This window comes from Electrophorus electricus, chromosome 3 (genome assembly GCF_013358815.1).
Source record: "Electrophorus electricus isolate fEleEle1 chromosome 3, fEleEle1.pri, whole genome shotgun sequence".
Classification (NCBI taxonomy): Eukaryota; Metazoa; Chordata; class Actinopteri; order Gymnotiformes; family Gymnotidae; genus Electrophorus; species Electrophorus electricus.
In genome coordinates this window covers 8,409,553-8,431,006 of record NC_049537.1, presented here as the reverse complement: position 1 = coordinate 8,431,006, position 21,454 = coordinate 8,409,553, and the positions used below count along the sequence as shown (strand labels likewise).

Genomic DNA, 21,454 nt, shown 5'->3' with positions numbered 1-21,454 from the left:
TTCCTCTATAATAATCACTGTTCGATGTTCACCGATCTAATCTGAAATATTAGAACTAACCATTCCCTACTTCTGTCACCACTGAACTACTTACAGAGGCTAAAGTGAAGCACGTGCAGTTATTTGCACCCAGTGTGTGTGAAGCCTGGGCTGCCCTCGTTGGGCATATTTGTTTAGATCGGCGTCTTGATCCTTAAAAGATTACACAAATAACAGTGAATCGGTGCGCCCTCACTCAGCGTCACTCACTCAACCAAGCACTGGCGCGCGGACATACACCCACTGACATGATCCATACACACTTGCTGCCTGAACACCCTGGAGAAAATCAACGCTCCATAAAACCACTGACGACGAGAGGTTTCATTCCCTCCAGGAACGTGCATAAACGGAGCAGTACAGGTAAGAAAGCCCCCCGCCCTGTGAAAGGACTCCCTGTATTTCAGTCTCAGCCAAGCAAAATTGCAATAACGCTCTACAGCACTGGTAACGCATAGCGGAAGAAGTAAACATGCAGCTTGAGTGCTCTCCTGTTTTGTCGCTAGAATGCTCATATATTTTGACAACAACCGTAGTAACTAGTTCGTATGTATTTAAAGCACGGTTACCAGTGCATATTGTTTTAATGGGAGCCTAAGTAATCGTAGCGTGTTGTAGACTGACATCGGCTGTACCCTTCGTCAGTTGCACACTCAAACATATTTGGAAATAGTAGAATTGTTATGCAGAAATAATGCATTATTCATTTCTGAAATACTTTGCACCGTGGCAGGTTGTGTTAAAAAAAAAAATCTGCGAAATGTTGACGTGGATTACATTTTGATCGCTGAGCATCCACTAGTATAGCCACGTAGACTAAAAGTAGCATTTTGGGTTATATAGTCCTGAGGTTTGGAAGTTGATAAAACATGCTTTGGCGAGAGTGAAACATTTATATATAAATATATAGATATAAATATATATATATATATATATATATATATATATATATATATATATAATTATTTTTTTTTTTAACTGATCAGATTTCATATTGCTGCAGAAAAAGTCGATGCGTTCTTATGCATAGTAAATGATTTGATATAATGGGTCTGTAAGATGTGCTCAGTGGATTTTGGGGTATTACAATGTACAATATCTATGTGAGTGTGCGTGTGTACATTTTAATTGCGTCATAATTTAATATGGAGACTTCCATATATGAGATGTACTTTCAATTTTTGCTTTCTCTAGTCACCCTTCTCCTTTCCCCGCCTCTCCGTCTCGCTCTTCACCCCTCCCTCTCTTCAGAATATGGGTGAAAGTTCATCAGCATTCCTCCAATCCTATTTTAGGCTTCAGTAACAGCTCTGTCTTGCTCTGCTTTCGCTGTCTGCCTGCCTGCCTGCCTGCCTGCCTGCCTGCGTGTGTCTGCATATGTTCATGTTCATGTGCATGTAAAACGTTTGTTCCTCATTCTGTATACAATAATCAGTTGTATTGATTGTGGTTGTCACAGTGCAAAGAAAAAATATTTTGAGATGCTGAGTATTATGAGCTCAGATGTGACAGGTTATGCTAGAAGAAAGAGAGCGATACTGACAGACGCAAATAAGATATTGACTTAATATGACCAATCACTGTGCATCACTGCAGTTCAGTGCAAATATTTCCATACATCAGATATACTAAATGAAAATGGTCACAGGTGGTAGAAAGCCCTTTGTAGTTGTGGGCAATTATATTAGGACAGATTGAATAAAAAAGATGACAATGATTTTAAAGGAGTGCTAAGAAGAAGTATAGGTATTCACATCCTTCACACAAGATAATACAACTTCCACTCCATAAGGCTTCCTATTTCCTATACAGAACAATCAGGAACAATGTGTAGCACAGTAATATATGGAATTCATGATTCAATTAAACATTTTTGTACACTACAATATTTTCTTATTGTTAGGTGATGGTAGTCACATTCTGTTAAATGGACAACACTGACAACATTTTCTTGTCAGTCCATTGTGAGTTTAATAGTATGCCTCCTCACATGGACATCTAACCTTGGTCATCTTAAGCATTTAAAACTCACCAAACTGTACTGCTTGAAATAATTTGAAGAGGGCTAGCCTATTAGCTAGCTACAAGTATGTTATTTGGACCGCTACTTATTTAAACTTAAGATGACCTATATATAAGTGTAGCTGATGTAATGACTTAGAAACCTCAGAGAAGTCAGCAACAAATATTCTCTTCAAATGTTGCAGTGTCTTATGCGTATTCATAGTGCATCACTGTGTACCAGACATTTGCTGCTTTGCTTTGCTTTTGAGAATCACAAAAAGGCAAATTCCCCAAATACTCACACAATTCTCTATGTATAGTTACAAGACACTGAGTCCATTACAAATGCAGGATAGACACCATAGCCATCCAAATTCCAACGCTAGTAGTCCCCTCACCGATACTGTGTACATCTTGCCTATGTGTGGTTGAAGCAATTACCAGAAGTCTGGTAGTCTGGTATGCCTAATACGACTGACAAATTAAGTGGGAGACTATGAAAGTGAGGGTGGAGATTGTTGGCTAATTTGTATTGCACAGTATACTGAATTACAAGTAGGCCTAATATGTTCACATGATATAGAGTCATAGCATTCCAAGGCAGCACTAAAAGGGTTCGATGGGTTAAACTTGTTTTCAGCAACTGGGTAATCTTTAAAGGAATTTAAGTTCACTCAAAAACAGTGTAACTAGACATTTTAAAGACTATGGTAGCCTTTTAAGCATTACAGCAAATATAAATTAATTTTTAAAAAACATTAGTAGTTTTTAAACTAATTTGCTGATGCCACCAATAAACATTTATTTAAAAAAAAAACTATTTTAAGGCACACCATAAAACCTTTTAAATCAACTCAAATAGTTTGATGAAACCAATTGACTTAAACCATTTAAGCTAATTACTCCAAACATTTCAGCATAAATAATTCTCAAAACTGAGTGCGAGCACATATTTATTATTTTTTTTAATTATTCTATTTGTAGTAACTCATTAAAATTAAATAGTTATAAATTCCATTAAATAATTAATGGAATTTATTTAGTCTAGTTTAAATGCAATATTTAGGCAAACTGTTCTACTTTCTCAAGCTCACTGTCTACCTGCGGAAACGTAATGACTAGAAACTAATGCCACACACTACAAGAAAACCCCAGCTCCCTCGCTCACATGAAAAAGAATGTGCTTTTATATATCAGTCCAATATGTAAAGTAGTGATGGAATGTCCGATAAAGAGGCATCAAACCTAGTTCCACTGTTGCAAATCACACTGCTGCCACATAGTGTATTGAAACGTGTATCTAAAGTAGGCCTACTATTTTCATGTCTGAAGCTTCGTCTGTCACAAAAGCACTGGACTGGGGTGAGACTGTTTTATTTTGCACTATCATATATCTCACAAGCTCTAAGAGTGTGTAAAAACAATTCAACTCATTGCCTTCCTGCACTATTAGTTTACAATAGCATGAATATTTTATATTACTGCATTTTCACATCAAATGTAAACATTATTTATAAAAACACATACATTTATTGTAGCTTTTTAATGACTAAACATAATTCATAAATCATCATTAGATCAATTTCTATAAGCCACAGACACTTCATCAATCTGTGGGCGGTGCCATGATGGTGCCCATAAGGTTTTGCCAATCTAAAGGTTTTGTCCTGTGCACGTTTTTCTCCTAAATATCACTAGACCTTTGAATTATGAGGTCAATAAAGGAGCTATATATAATATATTTGTTGTATTAAACCATAAAACATGACCATGATATGTCATGAGAGGTCAAAGAAACAAGTTGAAATACAGACTTCTCCAACAACAGTGTCCAGCAAGTATGATCTCCTGTGTAATTTCCATTCTGGAGTGGAAAGTCTGTTTGTGTTTTGGCCTGTGATACCACCATCTACCCATTCCCAGTACAGTTCTGACACCCCAGGTTGCCAGATATGAAACAAATTGACTGGCAAACAGCATACTACAACTATAGTGCTAAGCAAATGAACTGGCTCAATGGACATAATGTTAGATTCTACCTGACCTAGAAAGCCTCATTCTTCTAAAAAGCTTTAGGACCAGAGACATAATAAAACACGAGTAAATACTGGCAGTTCAATTGAAAGATGGAATAGGCATCCACTTAGAAATAAATGTGAAACGATGTATATATTATCTCTTAAATTGAGCAGTATGTTATTGAGGCCTGGAGAATAATAACTCCAGAATATGTATTTTTTTGGAGCAGTGTACTTTTGTTTTCGGTAGAACGGGCTTAGCTTTGTTTACCATACAGAGCCATGCATCTGGCTAACGTTGACAGTTTACAATTTGCAAAGAATGAAAACACCGAAGACGTATATATAAACTGATCAACTTGGTGTAGGATTCATTGTTGCTTGCCATTTCCAAAGTTTAATGTTGTGCTCATTCAGGTAGGTTCAGTGTCCTCAACCTGGCAACCTGTGCAAACTCTGAGTCTGGGGAGGAGGGGGCAGGGCCTAATATATCTAATATTTTGAAATTGCATGGTAATGTCCCTTTTAAATGTTTGATGTCAGTATTACATATTGTTCCTTTTGTAGACTCTAAAAACAAAATTTGCTACAAGTAAGATAAGTACTGCAAATTGAACTGACATACAAGACTAGTAAATTCTCATGTAATTGTATTTTTCAATGTTTTTATCACAGGGTGTGATATAAAATAGATTTTATGTTGAACATGACATTATTTATTTGCATAGAGAAAAACGCTTTAGACCTGAGTTCAAAAGTAAACTGGGATACTAGACCTCACTATTGAGGCTTCTGGAGGTGTTGTGCGATTAAGGAGGTGCCTACCTGATGATCCATGTGAAGAGCTTTCGATGTTGGGGTTGCTGGTATGAAGAGACTTGGCTGAGCCCTATGTGAAGTTCCAATGGTTCGGCATACTATATTTTACATCTTTGTTCAAACTTTCTATGATATTATGATAATATTGTTATTGTGAATTCTTTTGACCATGTGAATCGTGCAATGAACGAAATCTTGAGCAAAAAAACTATCACTTAACTATTATGAATTAATTAAGAATACTCAAAGATATGATAAAATCATTCTTACTCAAATTTACTGTATTCTAAAAACAATTCTTGTTTGAGGTAGTGTTTATTTAACACTTGGTGGTTAAGTGACTCCATATTTTTGTACTGTTCAAGGTAACCTAATGTTGTACTATTAGGTTTTACAATGCACAAATCTCAAATTAAAAGGTCTATAGTGCTTCTTCCTTTACTGGGGAATGAATTGAAAAAAGAAGTTATGCTTTCTGGGCCTTGAACTGGTCATTAATTAGCATTTTAATACTCACTGTAGACAATGTAAACCAATTTAAAACCTAAAATTAAGGATGATATCTCTTAGAGCTGAAATTAAAGATTTATATTCACTGTCGGCTGTTTATCGTAAGTCATTTGGATGTATCAACGTAGATTATTAAAAAACAAAACAAAACAAAAAACCCTTAGAGATCACAAATAGTCTCATTATGTAATGTATTAAATGACATGGGGAAAAAAAAATCATGATATGGTTTCGGCACTAGGTGGCACGTTTTCTGTTACGTATACTTGCTTTGTCCAGCCGTAATATATCCATTGTTGACATGTAAGCCACGGTTTTTATGTGCTAGTAGTGTTGTATCCCCCCCACCCCCCACCCCCCACACACCCACCACCTTTTGCATATAGACTGCTTGTTACTAGTGTTCGTGTACCTTGTAGTTTTGTTAAGTTGGTTACTTTAATGAACACATTTTTGGGCGTTCTGTCGATGTAGCCCTCAGATGTAGGCTACGTGTAAACATATAACACATTGTAGTACCCTGAACTGCTTTACTGTTCAGCTGTGCAGTTGGTGAATTTGGTGATTTATTTGGAATTTGGAGCTTTTGTTTTGTATAAGCATGTCTGTCTGCTAAAGGTATAGTTTCAGTTATTTGTAATACTGGATGACGCCAACTAATGAGGAACAGGAATAGCATGCTATATACCAAGTCAGCGTTTGCCATCGTAGTTTTTCTCTGAAAAGTACAATATGTTCACTATATGTAGCACGATGTTTACTATTCCGTACCACTATGCTGTACACGCCTCCTCGTTAAGTGTGGGCTGCTCGGTATTGGCCGGCCGCTTTCCGTTGCAGGTCGTTGATTGGAGAGAACCGTATCAACATTCACGGTCCATGTGCGTTGCATGTGAAAAGCACCAGACTTCTTTTTTTTAAAATGTTTTTAAAGTCTTTCACCTCAGCTGTTTACCCTACATTATATAGATGGGCTCGTCTCCGGATTGATACAAGGTAGTTTTAAAACGTTACTTTGTATCTTTTGCAAGTATCATAGTCATTTGACTATTTTCGTTGTTAATATTACTACTCTTATCGTTTAATTTGAATCCTGTTGGATTATTCTGTGACGCCTATTTTCTGAGTGCGTGTCCGTACCCGGTATTACGGTAGAGCTGGTCTTTGCGTTTCCTCAGCTGATATGACATAAATTCGACCCTGGCCAGCGAGCTACCGCAGTCTTCTGCCCAAAAGGTCCGTGAGCGGCTAGGTGTTAAGAAGCGGGATGTTAATGCAACCGGGATGAGTTCTACCGAGGATATAACTAAGACAATATTGCCCCGGGAGCTGAGGCAAAATCCACTACGTAAGATATGGATGCCATGCAAGAACGGATTACCGGAAAAACACATTTCTCAACGGAGAGGTAGGCGTCTTATCGTGGCGCGTGCTCATGATGTGAAGCTGTTTAAAGGACAGTCTGGTGCCTGTGATAGCGTGCGCGAAGACGCGACTTTATAGAGCTTTACTGTTGACATCTAAAACAATTTTAAACCCACCGGTTCCCGCTTACAGAAGGCCTAAAGTGACGCAATCACTCTCTGTTGTATGTAAAGTGCGTTGCAGGCTTTACCGGTTGCAAGCCGTACCCTGCTTGTGCTGGCTGGCTAGCTTAACTAACAGCTACAATATCAGTGAGACTGACGTTGTGATAGCCGCCTACAGTGATCCAGGTTTATGATGCGAAATCTATGGACGGAAAGCTTTTTGGGTGTCCTTAATCACGGTTCCCGTGGTCCCATGTGTTCTTTTAGCGGTGAACAACCCGTGCTCAATGTCAGACGTAACCTTTAAGATCTGACAGTGATATTTCACATATAACAATAGAAATACCTATGGTTAAATAAAATCTGCAATGTGTGCTACTCGTCTGGCACAGTGGTAAAGGAAAGGAGAACTCCTGATTGTATTAGATGTAGAATGAAGTTATCCTTCTGAAACGACAAATGCAAGATGCTGGCTAGCTACTATCGGTCTGAATTTTACAATGAAACATCATAAGGCTATATATAAAATATATTCGCGACTCAGGGGCACACTTGTTTGCGTAAGTGCGTGTAAGCCTCGGTGCCATTGAACAGGCTGCCACTGGTAAATGGTCTGTGCTTTTATTGTTCTGCAAATAAAAACAGCTGTCCGGCGAGCGCTCCTTGACAGCCGAAAATCGTATAGGTTCCGACTCTAGGCTCTTGTACGTTGATTAGCTCCCGACCAGCTTTGATTTCTCTATGTGCGCCCCCTTTATTTCAGACATTGGCGTAGTTAAAGCCACAGGAATAAGATCAAATATTGCCCCTCTCACCCACTCAGTAGGCTGCTACAAGATCAGTTGCGCACTAGCGACTGCCTTCCAGTCACACACGGGATGTAGAAAACTGATTCAGTTCTGTCTTTAGTGTGTAATACTTTGTGATCTGTAAGCCGAAAACTTCACGTCAGTATTTTTCATATTTTGCTTGACTATTTTAATTTTTGTTCTGAAATTTTAACGTAGTGCGTAATATGCAATAATCCATATGAAGTCAGACTGTTGATCAACTGTTTGGGTTTGGTTTAAGATTAGTTTGTGACCTTATGCAAAAATTAAGGGAAAATTGTGTGTGTTGTTGCATGTGTGTGAGGGTGAAGGCGGTGCAGACAGAAAAAGCGAGTGAGAGAAATTCTGTCTAGGTGCTGCTCTGGCTCTGCAGCGTCAGCATGTTTACATGGGATCAGTAGTTGTGCTCAGAACTTTGACACTTTGTCTCAACTTCCTTTAAGTAGAGTAAGGACATTATGAACAGCATCACCTGTAAAAACCCACCATGAGCTACTGTTGCCTGACCATTTTTTTCCCCTCAATTTTGTTTCAGTGCATTGAAGGCTCTAGATTGGCTTTAGAAGAGATCATGGTGTTACTGGGGCTGTTCTCTTGAATCTTTAAATTGTACTGAGGATTCTCCAAGTAATTCTGTCTTGTAGTTACATTTTTGGATGTTGTGTTGCAGAGGCAGCAGTGACATGGTTGCTGAATACTGCAGTAAGGACAGGGCATCTCATAGCTGTGCTCCTGAGGGAATAATCTAACCATTTTCTCTCATCACCTCTTGAAATATGGATTTGCCTCAGGACTCTAGCTTGACAGAATTTAACTATTAGTATCTAGTATTGGTTGTTTGTGATTATAATATTATTATTATTATTACTATTATACATTGGACCTGCTGGTTGTATCGAGTTTCTTGGAGCACAAGTTGAATTAGACTGAATTGAATTAAACTAACTAATGTTCCCACCCTATCAATTATTTCCCTAGAAACCAATCAAATTGCTTTAAATATTTGAGACTGTAACAGATGCTACATTTTTAATTTTCAATCCAGTAGTGTCAGAAAATCATCTCTCAGAAGTTACTTTGAAATACATGCTAAAAGGGGTGTGCGTGTGTGTGTGCGTGTGTGTGTGTGGCCTCAAGACTCTCTCTGCTTGGTTAGCTCAAATGAGATTTACTCAGAAATGTAAGACGACATTCATATTCCTGTAGTTTGGTGTATTCACATTCCAGTTTGCCATTATATATTTAGTTCTTCTCGCACGTCTGTGTGAGTACTGAATTCTAAAATGTAAAAATATTTGCTATTGCTCTTCTTGTCTCAGTATGCATGACCAACAGCCCCACCCTCATTGTGACAGTGGGTTTGCCAGCTAGAGGAAAAACGTACATCTCCAAAAAACTCACTCGTTACCTGAACTGGATTGGTGTACCAACTAAAGGTATTTAAAACACAACCAAACACGTACTTCGTGTATGCTTCCATACACATGCATGCATATTTACTCCAAGTTGGTGTTATTTTATTTGTTTATATGTGTAGAGTTTAATGTTGGGCAGTATCGGCGAGAGTGTGTGAAGATCTACAAGAGCTTTGAGTTCTTCCGCCCTGATAATGAGGAGGGACTAAAGATCAGGAAGTAAGATACATGGCTACATAGTGTGTAATTCTCACTGTGTGCTGAAGTAATGAACTAGTTTGTAACTGGTTTTGCTGGCTGATTCCTGTTTCAGGCAATGTGCTCTGGCAGCTCTAAATGATGTCCGGCAGTATCTCAGTGTGGGAGGAGGCCAGGTGGCTGTGAGTCAAATAAATACAGTTTTTCTCAGGAATATTATTCTGGTAGCATAAAGCACAACATCTGACTACTTCACTGTAAGGTTGTATAGTGGTTAGTAAAAAAAAAAAAAAAAAAAAAAAAAAAAAAAAAAAAAAAAAAAAAAGGGGGGTGGAACACACTGCGTTTTTAAAGTGTTTGTTAACCTTGGTTTTACAGGTGTTTGATGCCACTAATACTACAAGAGAGAGGAGGAGCACTATTCTGAGATTTGCAGAGCAGAATGGCTACAAGGTACTAACAAGTTCTGCTGGAAAGGGATGCATCCTTCAAAAGCCCTGCCTCTCTTACTTAACCTACAGTAGTCGTGTGTGTGTGTGTGTGTGTGTGTGTGTGTCTGTGTGTGTGTCTTTGAAATGCTAATAAACCTCTACTTTAGATGCTAACTGGCAGAATATCTCTGCATGCTGACATCTCATGTTTCTCTCTCTTTTTGCCAGGTGTTTTTTGTCGAGTCTGTGTGTGAAGATCCTGACGTTATAGCTCAGAATATTGTGGTAAGTTCCTGTGTTAATTGGGACGGAGTTCCTGTGGGACTGCAACAGGACATGGCATTTTTTTTGTTGATGGGGGCATGTGTAGGTGTTACTGCTAGTTAAAGCCAAGTGTGAATCCAGCAAAATCCCAGGAGTGTTCCTTTGTATCTGAGTAGCAGGTGAAATTGGGCAGTCCTGACTACATTGACTGTAACACAGAGGAGGCCATCCAGGACTTTATGAAAAGGATAAAATGCTATGAAAACTCCTATCAGCCACTGGATGAGGTCTTGGACAAGTAAGATATACTTTGTCAGGGTCTCCTCTTGATGTTTGGATTTAAGTGTTTGAAATATTTTAACAGTGGAGCTATAATTATGTAAAATATGGGCACTTTATTTGAAATACCCTGACTTTTCTGTTTATTGTACTGTGTTATAGGGACTTGTCCTACATTAAGGTGATGGATGTGGGCCAACGGTATCTAGTAAATCTTGTACTGGACCACATTCAGAGCCGGATTGTCTACTATCTGATGAATATCCATATCACTCCGCGTTCCATCTACCTGTGTCGTCACGGGGAGAGTGAACTCAACATCAGGGGACGCATTGGTGGGGACTCTGGTCTTTCTTCTGGTGGTAAAGAGGTGTGTGTTTGTTTATTGTTGGTGATTTTAAAAAAAGTGTTGAAATGGAGAAAATGTTGGCTAACCCCCTACAGCAGTGTGCCCATGTCATTTCCCCTCATGGATGTCTTGTCACTAATGAGGTAGCTAGTAAAATCAACATTTGATTTTAGTGTCCTTGAATCAAAGCTGACATTGTGCACTCATTAGCAAACATGTGTGCTGTGAAAGAATTGGGGTACACAGTAAAACCACTGTGTCTGTTCAATTATTCACAGTCTGCAGTAAATGGTAAAATTTGTCTTTAATTCATTATTGCATATTTGCATTACTTATTCAGGTTTTCTTCATTTTGTTCTCTTTTTAGTTTGCACTTTGTTTGGGTAAATTCATTCAGGAGCAGAATATAAAGGACTTGAAGGTTTGGACAAGTCAGATGAAGAGAACTATCCAGACTGCTGAAGCTCTGGGCATGCCCTATGAACAGTGGAAAGCCCTAAATGAAATAGATGCTGTAAGTGTGTTGAGGTGAACTCTTTAGCTTGTACTGTTGGGGCTGTGTGTATTTGTGCATGTGAAGCTACACTCTGCTATTTCCCTTAGGGAGTTTGTGAGGAGATGATGTATGAAGAGATTCAGGAGCATTACCCTCTGGAGTTTGCCCTTCGAGACCAAGACAAGTACCGTTATCGTTACCCTAAAGGAGAGGTATATTTATACTACACCTGCCATGGTTATCATATGCAAAGAATAACTCAACACTTATATCATTACTTTATGGTTTGACTGTGGACCGGTATACTGTGAACCAGGATTTGCTTGCAAGTAGCCTTGAGCTGAACTTCTAATTAACCTTAACTAAGTAACTTTGGCCAGGACAAAAGCATTGATTAGTTTCCAGTATTTCATGAACATGCTCTTAGACCATATGTATATTTGGTGGGAATGTTCAGTACTGGGCTTTGCCTCCAGAACATGCCATTCTTTGTCTTACTGAAGTGAACTGGGCAATGATTTAGGACACCATGACCCAATACCCTATGATCCACTCTCTTAAATCCCTAAAAATCATGGAACATACTGACCCACCAATTGTTTGAGTTGTAAAAACTCAAAGCTATTGTTGAAAAGGGGAGTTTCTTCTTTTCTGGTGAAGCCTGAAATCATTGTGGTAGTGTCTGAAGAATGGATGCATGCATGTGAATTTGCATTTTACATAGTGCGCGTGTTCATGTGTGCGTAGTCCTATGAGGACCTGGTACAGCGCCTGGAGCCAGTGATTATGGAACTAGAAAGGCAGGAGAACATTCTAGTCATCTGCCACCAGGCTGTCATGCGCTGCCTTCTTGCGTACTTCTTGGACAAAAGTGCAGGTGTGACATCAAAATCACAGCTCTGTGAAACTTTATCTTTGAGTCCTTTTGTGTCTTAATGTCACCTGTGATTTACATTGTCCAGTCATCGTTTGATGCACTGTTTGATGATAAATGGGGAGGAAATGTTTAAAGAAAGCATTTTTTAAAATAAGGTTACCATCTCATGTCTGTCTCCGTGTGCTCTCTTGTGATCTGTTGCATTCTAGATGAATTGCCTTACCTGAAATGTCCCTTACACACTGTGTTGAAGCTTACCCCAGTAGCTTATGGTAAGAGAAACTTCTAGGAGGTTGGGTAAGGAAAGTATATGCTCATAAACACACCCACACAGAAGTTTGTGTGTGTGGGGTTTTTTTTTTTGTTTGTTTTTGTTTGTTTGTTTGTTTGTTTTTATAATATTGGTGGCTAAAGACAGGAGAGGGAAATGTTCCCTGCGATTAAAGTAATTAGCTATGCAGTAATTATGAAACACTAATCATGCCTTCTTAAATTTATATAGTGAACCAACTCTTAACACCACTGACTGTGATTTTACATGGAGGACCAATTTATTCTCCCATGCTTAAACCCTGTTCTTCAACCCAAGGATGTAAGGTGGAGTCTATCTATCTCAATGTGAAGGCGGTGAACACCCACAGGGATAAACCAGAGGTAAGTATGGTGACTGAACAACTCAAGTTTGCCTGAGGTACAAACCAAATGTCAATTCAGAGAACCTCACATTTCTAGCAAATGTATTTTGTATTTTTTTTGATGGTTGAGAAATTGAATCTGTGTTTTGAGAGGGAAAGACTTTCTTTCTGCCTGCTCTTAGTGATGTGATTGTGATTTAAAGGAACATTTTGTTACCAGTTTGGGACTACTTAGGCCTGTTATCTAAAACCACAAAAATACTTTATCAGCCATTTTTTTGAGGAATGTCCAGCTTTTGTTAGATGTAATTGAATGTCAAGCCCATAGAAAAATGGTTTAACCTTGGAGTTAATTCAGCCCATCCCTTGGACATGGTTTAACCTCACTACCTTTTGCCCTCTTCTGTTGAACAGAATGTTGACATTTCCCGTCTTCCAGAGGAGGCCCTTCTCACAGTTCCTGCCCACCACTGATGTGCTTCAGGCGTCGCAGACAGTGGCGACACTCCATCAGGCTACACACCTGATTATCAAGTGTTCCTGCTTCTTTATTCTATTTTTATATTGTTTTTATGCTCACAAATGCAGAGCAAAGTAGGAATCGGTTGACTAATTTTTCTATTTTATTTATTTTTCGCCCTATGCCACAGTGATGACTGGAATCCAGTTCTACGATGAACCTTACTGTGGTGGTGTGAGAGCGCATGTGTTTTACATGCAAATTGCCTTGTGCACATGGTACCATTTTCAGACTAGATGTTTGAGCTTGTGATTAAGCAGCAGTAAAATTGACTTTTTTTTTTACTTTTTTTTGTTCTTCTAGATATTCTATTTTCCAGACTTTTTTTTTAGTCTTGATCTTTTTGTTTCTTACTTTCTCATAATGTTTCAAATATGCTTTTGGTGGTGGTAGAGAGGATGGTGTCAATTACTCTGTGCCAATCAGCCTCGATTTAAAAATCTTCCTTTACTTGCAACCTTAGTCTTGCTGAGCCTGATGCAGCTGTTAAAATGATCTGGTAGCTCAGTTTTCTTTTCCCTGTTAGAAAAAAGTGTGTATATTGTTTTGATTGCAATGGAATACTGTCAATGTGATTTAAATGAATGAACACCCCCCCCCTCCATACTCAGTAATGTATAGTACTACAGCCATTGACATTAGGAAGAATTATGGATGCTTGTTTGACATATGCACTTTTCACTGTGGAGCACTGAGTGTGGGTATGTAAATACCTGTAATTATACAACCAGAACACTTTTTTGTACACTTTCATAACTTTTTTTTTTTTTTTTGGCAGCAGTGAATGCTGGTAACAGTAAGTAAATGCCTGAATATATGATAAGGCAACACCCATAAAAAAACGAAACAAAAAAAAAAACAACTTTGTCAGATGCTGAACAAGTTCAAGATATGTTTCTGTATTTAATAAAGCAGAAAGCACCTCGTCAGTATAAGCAGCTCTACCAGGGCAGAAAAGACAATCAGGATTTACCATGGTTTACCTTATTGCGGTTTACCTTTGCTGCTTGTCATGCTTCTTACACTGAACTGGCTGCTGTCTTATGTTTTGGAATCCAGGTCTACATGCACAGTTCTCTGATACTGTTCATCAGAACATTAGTCATAGTGGAGGGTGTGAAGCATTCATGGTTTTACTTAAAGCTTGGAACAAGACTAATCAGAAGAACCAGTTTTCTGAATGTCACTAAACTAGTTTGTGTAATGTACCACTCTTATGATTTAGTTGCATTTTGTTTACTATACTGGCAAAAATGTACTTGACAGTTACTGAGCTGTTTATTCAAATAAACTATTTCTGACTAAAACTATATCCAACTTGGTACAGATACAGTGTGCAAGAGCTCCTAAAATTGAAGAAATTGCATGTGATTTTGGACCAAAGCATATTTTCCTAAAGCCAATTAAGAAAAACAAAAAATTAAATATTTAACTCTGGTGAGGGAAGAATATCCTTTTGGTTTCCTTACAGTATTGCATGGATGAATATAGACAATACAGTAGACAATCATACATAATGCACATGAATAAATAATTTCTCTCGCTCTACAAAACTCAAGATGTATTTTCTGACAAATGCCCCCAAACAATTATAGTCAACTACTTGCTAAAGCACTCTTAATACTATACTTAAACAGTGCAAAGACTGTTAAGTGGTGTTCAATGACATTGTGAGTATGACCGGGAGTGTCATGCTACATCCAGTAATGGAATATGGAAAATATCAGACAACATCAATTTGGGGCCTTTGTAATTGGTCCAAGGGGGGTTGTAACATATGTAGGCATTTGTTCAGTTGTGTACTACACCTGAAGTATTGTGGAGTATTTTTGGAATATTGTGGATACTGTGTTTCATTCAATGGATCAAACTACCACTGTGAATAAAGTAGTTTTTTTTTTTTTTCCCCCCCAAGATAAACTTCTGTTTGTGAATGTGTCATGCATGGTAGACATTTCTTAATTTGGAGGCTTATGGCACTTGCGTGTATAGGCATCAGTGAGTGAACAGCACACTCGTCCCCAGTGAGACAAGCTAAAAATACTCCATTTGCTGCATCTGGCTTCAAGTACAGCAGGTACGTGTTTCTTCCCCTTGCACACACTTAAATGTTTGGCAAACTGTTGGGCCTCCTCTGTCTCCACTCCTCAAGCAGGCTGCTGCGGGTTAATGTTGAGGTGGGCTGGGTTTCCCAGCAGACCAATCCGCTGCTTATGCTTCCTCTGTTCAGTCATCTACACAACAGCTGAAATTAGTGCCTACACACTCCTTGGACATACAGGGTCATACTTACACACACACACCATCCTTGTGTCTTGCTGGCGCACACACAAACATCCACAAACCTGCTCTTTGAGCTCGGTTAGCTGGTTGGTCAGGTTGGAGACGAGTCTCATGGTGGACTCGAGCTTCTCCTGTAGACAGCGCAGCTCGTTCTGTTCCCCCTCTCCATCGCTGCTCACCAGGGACATGGCCCTCATCCGTGGGAACCAGTCCAGATTGTGCTCCTGTGGAAAGTTTGAGGACCAGTTAAACTCATTACCATTTACACTACAATACTGGCTACATCCAAGTTCTCCCAAGACCTGCTTGTGTTCATCTCATGTTTTATGGCTTTCCCTGGCCAGATACCAGTGCATCTCAGCTGCTGCTGAGCTAGAACCGCTTTCCCAAAAGTGTTGCAAGAACATGAAACAGAGAATGTTCAGTGCAATACTCAAGTCTAACATTTAAAGATGATCTTTATCTACGGATGCTTTTGGTAAACCCAGTATGTAAGGGTTGAATCAAGTATGTTAGCTAACAGAGACATATAAAATATGCAGTGCTGTTGGGCCCTAGCAGCTGGCCTGGAAACGTTGGGCTACAGTGAATATGAAAAGGTCATATGCTGACCCCCATTTCAATAGTGTGACAGGAAGCTAGCAAAGAGTTAAATGCTCACCACCCTACACCATTGTATACAAGTTCTGAGGTGTAAAATAAATAACCTTGCGAAATTTGGGATAGCTTGAGCAAGCCCTGCTATTAAGGGTGCAGGCCAAAATAAGCACAGGTGTAATGTTCCATAGACATGGTGAATTATTCCATTTCACCTTGATCATCTGAGCGACGTAGCTCTCTGGGCCAGTGTATTCAGTGGAATCTTTCACTCTGACCAGAACTATAAAGTACAGGTAGTGCCACAGGTTATGTTCCTCTTTGATATGCTCTTCAAATGTCACCGTCTTATTATCAAACTTGTCTCTCTCCAGTCCTGTAGAAACATGCCACACACAAAGCATCTGTGTTATGAAAATAAATTATGCATACAAATTTTGCAAGCATGAATTTTATAGTGTGAAACACCTGGGTGATTCTGTGCAATTGTGCGACTGTGTGTGTGTGTGTGTGTGTGTGTGCTCGCGCACGTGCGCATTCTCACCGCATATAAAGCAAGTGGTTTTCAGCACTTCTTCTTTCCTTTGTTTTTCACTCCTCAAGTCAGCGAAGGTGTCGATAATGACACCAAAGATAAGATTCAGCACAATGATGATGACCAGGAAGAAAAACAGCAAGTCGTATATAACCCTTGCTGCAAACAAAGGCTCCTTCACTCAACACACACACACACACACACACACACACACACACACACACACACAAAATCAGGACACATCGCTCATATTAACCTCCACTACATGTCTTTTTTTCTGTGTGTGTGGATGAGAGCAGGCATACCTCTTTAGAAGGTTTGCGCAACACATCTCCAACACCTCCTCCACTCCTCAGACCATGACTCAGGACAGTAATCATACACATCCACAGAGATTCACATGCTTTTTCAAAATCACCTATACAAGCACACACACACACACACACACACACATTTAATAAGTACATAACTTACTAAATTTAATGGATTGAAATTTCAGTATGTAACTACTATTTAAAAGACTAAATGCTCTTATAATAAATATATAATTTATCTTTTAATAAAGAAACGTTTTTCAGCTCTGACCTTCCTCTGCACCCGCTGACAAGCACGTCCCATTCTCTACACTGCACGTACCCTCAGACAGAAAGCCACTGGCCAGATTTACCCCCTCCTCTACATCACACAAACACACACACACACACACACACACACACACACACACACACACACAGAACAAGGAAACAGTAATGACCAGTATTTAACATTAAGTGCACAACATGTCCTTTCAGCATCCAGCACAGCAGTGTCATAACAGCTGACTAGAATTGACCATTGTGGACACTATTGTGTGTGTGTGTGTGTGTGTGTGTATGCTTTCCATACCCAGAGTGCTGTTAGAAATGCGGTCCACCTCCAGGATGAAATCATTTTTGAAGAATATGTAGCCAACAATGGAGAAGAGGTAGACGAGTATGAGGCCCAGCACAGCCGTCAGCACGATGGAGCGTCCATTGCGAGTCACGCTCTTAATCACGTTTAGCAAAGTCTCCTCTCTGTTCACCAGGTCAAACAGCTGCTCACACAACACGCACATGACATGGAGCACAAGCCATCTTTATACACGCGACACTATTAATGCAAACATTGTTGCATTAGGATTTATTACTATTATTATTATTATTATTATTAATAAACAAGGTCAACAAGGTTAATCCTGTTGAGAACATCTAACAGAGACTTAGCTTATATATATATATATATATATATATATATATATATATATATATATATGTATATGTGTGTGTGTGTGTGTGTGTGTGTGTGTGTGTGTGTGTGTGTGTGTGTGTGTGTGTGTAACATAAAAGGACTTGCACCAAAGCAAGAATTGGCTAAAATAACATCAGTCATACTGGTTACCATAATGGTTACAATCAAGTCCACAAAGAAACCCACATAAGTATCTTCCTGGGGAGTACCACAGAAACATGTGTGCAATGCTACTGCAATGCTATTTTTTAGTAGGACAAGTCCACAAGTGTGACTTCATTAGAATGAGGGTAATGTTGGTGGTTGCTGAAGCAGACCAGTAAGCTGTAGAAGAAGACGTGTCCACAGAGACCCAGTGTGCAGATGAGGAGGTAGAGCAGGTGGAACAGGAACTCTCTGTCCATTACCATGGCTCGATACCCACGTGTGAACGTCCCCCTGTTACCCACAAAGCTCAGCAGGAACACAATCTTATTACACACCTGAACACAGACAAACAGACATGTACACTTAGGGCTCCTTATGTGAAAGTTCTCACTGTGTGCTTGGATAAATATGTGTCCATAAAATGTTAAAAAAAAAAAAAAAGGTGTTTTAAAGAGTTTTAAAATAAGTTTTAAAATAAGTTTTAAAAAGAGTTTACTCTTTGGGTGATGTGTGTGTGTATAGATGTGCAGTGGTGCATTGCTGAGAGTGTGTGTGTTTACGTTAAAAACTCCCAGCAGGGAGAGCATATGCTGAAGACCCAGGGAGAAGCCCAGCCGCAGAACGGAGGAGATGACCAGAACCCTGAGCCCATTGGGACTGGGCCAAAGCAGCACGACACCCAGCGAGCCCAGCACACAGGCCCACAGCAAGAGAGACAGAGACGGCTCGAGCACTCCTGCACGCAAGGTCAGGAACACACACACACACACACCAGCGTCACCATGTCGAATCCTTCAGAGGGTCTAGTGAGGGGGGTTAGGCGCAGGGCTCAGCTGTTATACTCACCGTCACTCACGTTGTCCAGTGGATAAAAAAAGGCCACCAGTACGTTAATGAGCACGGCCAGGTTAAAGGAGACGCTGCTCCAGAATGACATGTTCCTGCTGCACCAGTACAACACAGGCTGGGCTAAAATACACAGTCACACAGATGCGTGTCAAAAGCCCAATCAACCAGAACCCCCAGGCTGCGACCAAGACCCGACCGACCAAGCCATGCTTGACTAGACAGCCAAGCAGCACAATTTATTGGTAACAGCTATTTAGCTTAAGAAATGTCCCTGGCCCACTGAACTCATGCTTGCATTTGATGCACCACTCTGGCCATGCTGAGGTGAAGTCCAGGCTAGACCCTCCTTTTTAGGGCTGTCGTCCCACTGACGGTGCGTGACCGCATACCTCGCAGTTTCTTCTGCCACCTCATCTCGCTGTAGAGGTCGTCGGCGCGCAGGAAGAAGTCGTTGATCTTGCTGCCCTGCTCATCCCTCTCGGTGCTGTAGTAAACCCGCAGCTTGGACTCGCTGGTCAGGAACGAGCAGATATGAGGCACAGGAAACACAATCTGCTCCATAGTGCGGTCCTGGCGGACTATCTGTGCATGCACATATGCACGCACGCACGCATGCACACAGAGAAAAACAAGTAAAAAACAAACAAGTAAACTAAACGGTCAAAGTCTTCAGAAATTCAAATATCTAAATTCGAAATGTATTTGTGAAACTGTGCATTTGTGTGCTCGTGTGCATGTGTGAGTACACAGAGCAGTGCGTCACCTCTATCTGAGCGGTATGTTTAGTGTAGAACTCCAGAGCCTGATCCTCTCCTCTTGGTTTTAGCAGCAGCTGCAGTTCTTTGTTGTGGCGACTCAGCTGACGGATCAAAGGAGAAAAGTCCACATTAGATATGAAACAAGGATTCATATGGGCCTGAAGCGTGAGGTTTCCAGCCAGCTATAAACACACACCCAACTTCTGCATACTTAAGACATATGTAAATGGAGATGTGCATGCTTGCTTGTGTAAGTGTGTGTACCTGATGTGCTAGAATGTAGATGTTATGGCCAACGTTCCGTGGTGAGGCTGCATGGTCCTCTGCATTCTCTTCATCATCATCAAAGTCTGCCTCTCCTTGCTGGTAAGCCTTCTTTATCACCTCCACCTAGTGCACAAACACACACACACACACACACACACACACACACAGTTACAAAAACAACAGAGATATCTTTGGTGACAGGCATGACCGTACGGATGTCCCAGTGCGGATGAATGGTCTCCCTCACCAGCTCTTTGGGCCTCATGTTGTACAGAACCCTCTCTGCATTCTCATTATCATGACGGCTCTCCATAATGGCCAACAGCAACTTTGAGGCATTGTTCTGAATGAGTAGCAAGACAAATCCAGCAGGGTCATTTATAGTGCAAATACATCAGTTGAGAATCACAAAACAAGCAGGTAGTCTCAGATCTAGTGGCAATCATCCAAAAGTCAGCAGCAAAGGCCTAAACTGAAGTGTAGTTGTGTGCAATGTGTGGATTCAGCAGGCTACCTTCAGCTCCAACACCAGGTCCATCCTCTTTCTTCCAAGTGGGTTGATGTCATTTAGAATCAGAGCGATGATGATGTCTATGCCATTGGACTCATGGGTGGCAATACAGTTCTGCAGTGATGTGCAAAATGTTTAATAAAACATTTATGTTCATGCACTATGGTTGCCTATAACAGCCCAGAAAACCAGATAGATGGGGAGAGAGAGAGAGAGAGAGAGAAGGGAAGGGAGAGTGATAGAGAGAGAGAGAGGAAGAAAGAGAGATAGGGAGAGGGTGAGAGGTGTGATGGAGAATGTGTGTGTGTGTGTGCATGTGTACCTGGTTATCATGGCATGGCCCTTGACAGTACTCAGTAAGGCTCTCCACAGTCTGATTAATGAGTGCCACATTGTGCTGGTTTATGTAAAGGCCCAGAAGGCCCAGGCCTCCTGTAGTGCTGCCACAGATACAGTCGAGGAACTGCAGCGTCTCACACACCAGGTTATAGTTGTTCTTATTGTTCTGGCAGCGTAGAAAGTTCTGTGTGAGCAGAAGTGTAAAAAGTGGCACTCAATATACACAACTGATTCTGAATTGTACTTGCAGGTACCCCCCCCCCCCCACCCACACACAAACCGCACCTGTAGATCTCTGTTGTGGTTTTCACACAGCAGCTGTAGGAAGCGCAGGATTGGCTGCATGATGAGAATGACAGAGCTCATCTCTCCCTGCTCCGCTCCTTTGTCCCCACCCCCTCTGTCGCCTTCACCATGGCCATAGGCCTCCTCAGGGTCAGCATCCCGTCGGTATGAGCTAAACGCCTTTTTCGTCACCACAGAAGCTTCTATTAGCTGCTCACGAGCATCGTCGGTGACCATTACTACAGAATCCTTTCCTGCTCACAGAAAACATTAATCATCAAATAAATCATTAATCATCGAATTATTCATTTCCATCAATCCATTTTCATCGCCATCATCAAAACATGGCATCACATGAGACAGACACAGTAGCCATGATATCTAATCATCATCATCATCAT

General features: G+C 40.4%; 2 protein-coding genes across 6 annotated transcripts in view; one reads left to right on the top strand and one right to left on the bottom strand.

Moving 5' to 3' along the window:
* Window positions 1-265: 265 nt before the first annotated feature.
* Window positions 266-14,523, top strand: pfkfb4b (6-phosphofructo-2-kinase/fructose-2,6-biphosphatase 4b). Of its 2 annotated transcripts, none has more exons than XM_027007858.2 (14): window positions 266-402; window positions 9,069-9,185; window positions 9,287-9,383; window positions 9,478-9,544; window positions 9,741-9,815; window positions 10,022-10,078; window positions 10,234-10,355; window positions 10,499-10,706; window positions 11,053-11,199; window positions 11,289-11,393; window positions 11,929-12,058; window positions 12,268-12,330; window positions 12,648-12,712; window positions 13,108-14,523. In XM_027007858.2, exons 1-14 carry the CDS (start codon window positions 288-290, stop codon window positions 13,165-13,167), a joined length of 1,428 nt encoding a protein of 475 aa, XP_026863659.2. In that variant the 5' UTR covers window positions 266-287; the 3' UTR covers window positions 13,168-14,523. The 2 variants fall into 2 exon arrangements, with proteins under 2 accessions (XP_026863659.2, XP_026863660.1); XM_027007859.2 differs by lacking the exon at window positions 266-402 and adding an exon at window positions 6,575-6,798.
* The window catches only part of itpr1a (inositol 1,4,5-trisphosphate receptor, type 1a), a 31,042-nt gene continuing 23,558 nt past the window's right edge, over window positions 13,971-21,454 (bottom strand). For all 4 annotated transcript variants that reach the window (XM_035524600.1, XM_035524602.1, XM_035524601.1 and 1 more), the window contains 17 exons: window positions 21,054-21,307; window positions 20,752-20,952; window positions 20,433-20,543; window positions 20,166-20,261; window positions 19,916-20,041; window positions 19,657-19,752; window positions 19,283-19,475; window positions 18,891-19,013; window positions 18,605-18,780; window positions 18,215-18,379; window positions 17,514-17,703; window positions 17,214-17,303; window positions 16,934-17,046; window positions 16,638-16,803; window positions 16,309-16,469; window positions 15,559-15,720; window positions 13,971-15,447 (listed from right to left, as the gene is read on the bottom strand). In XM_035524600.1, coding sequence (XP_035380493.1) covers window positions 15,361-15,447; window positions 15,559-15,720; window positions 16,309-16,469; window positions 16,638-16,803; window positions 16,934-17,046; window positions 17,214-17,303; window positions 17,514-17,703; window positions 18,215-18,379; window positions 18,605-18,780; window positions 18,891-19,013; window positions 19,283-19,475; window positions 19,657-19,752; window positions 19,916-20,041; window positions 20,166-20,261; window positions 20,433-20,543; window positions 20,752-20,952; window positions 21,054-21,307 — 2,510 coding nt within the window. In that variant the 3' untranslated portion in view covers window positions 13,971-15,360. The remainder of the gene's footprint in view (window positions 15,448-15,558; window positions 15,721-16,308; window positions 16,470-16,637; window positions 16,804-16,933; window positions 17,047-17,213; window positions 17,304-17,513; window positions 17,704-18,214; window positions 18,380-18,604; window positions 18,781-18,890; window positions 19,014-19,282; window positions 19,476-19,656; window positions 19,753-19,915; window positions 20,042-20,165; window positions 20,262-20,432; window positions 20,544-20,751; window positions 20,953-21,053; window positions 21,308-21,454) is intronic.

Bases quoted from the DNA above. Each gene is read 5' to 3' on its own strand.
- pfkfb4b (XM_027007859.2), top strand. From the start codon at position 6,675: ATGAGTTCTACCGAGGATATAACTAAGACAATATTGCCCCGGGAGCTG. The intron at 9,186-9,286 runs GTATTTAAAACA...TTATATGTGTAG, and splicing joins GATTGGTGTACCAACTAAAG to AGTTTAATGTTGGGCAGTAT. The intron at 10,356-10,498 runs GTAAGATATACT...ACTGTGTTATAG, and splicing joins CTGGATGAGGTCTTGGACAA to GGACTTGTCCTACATTAAGG.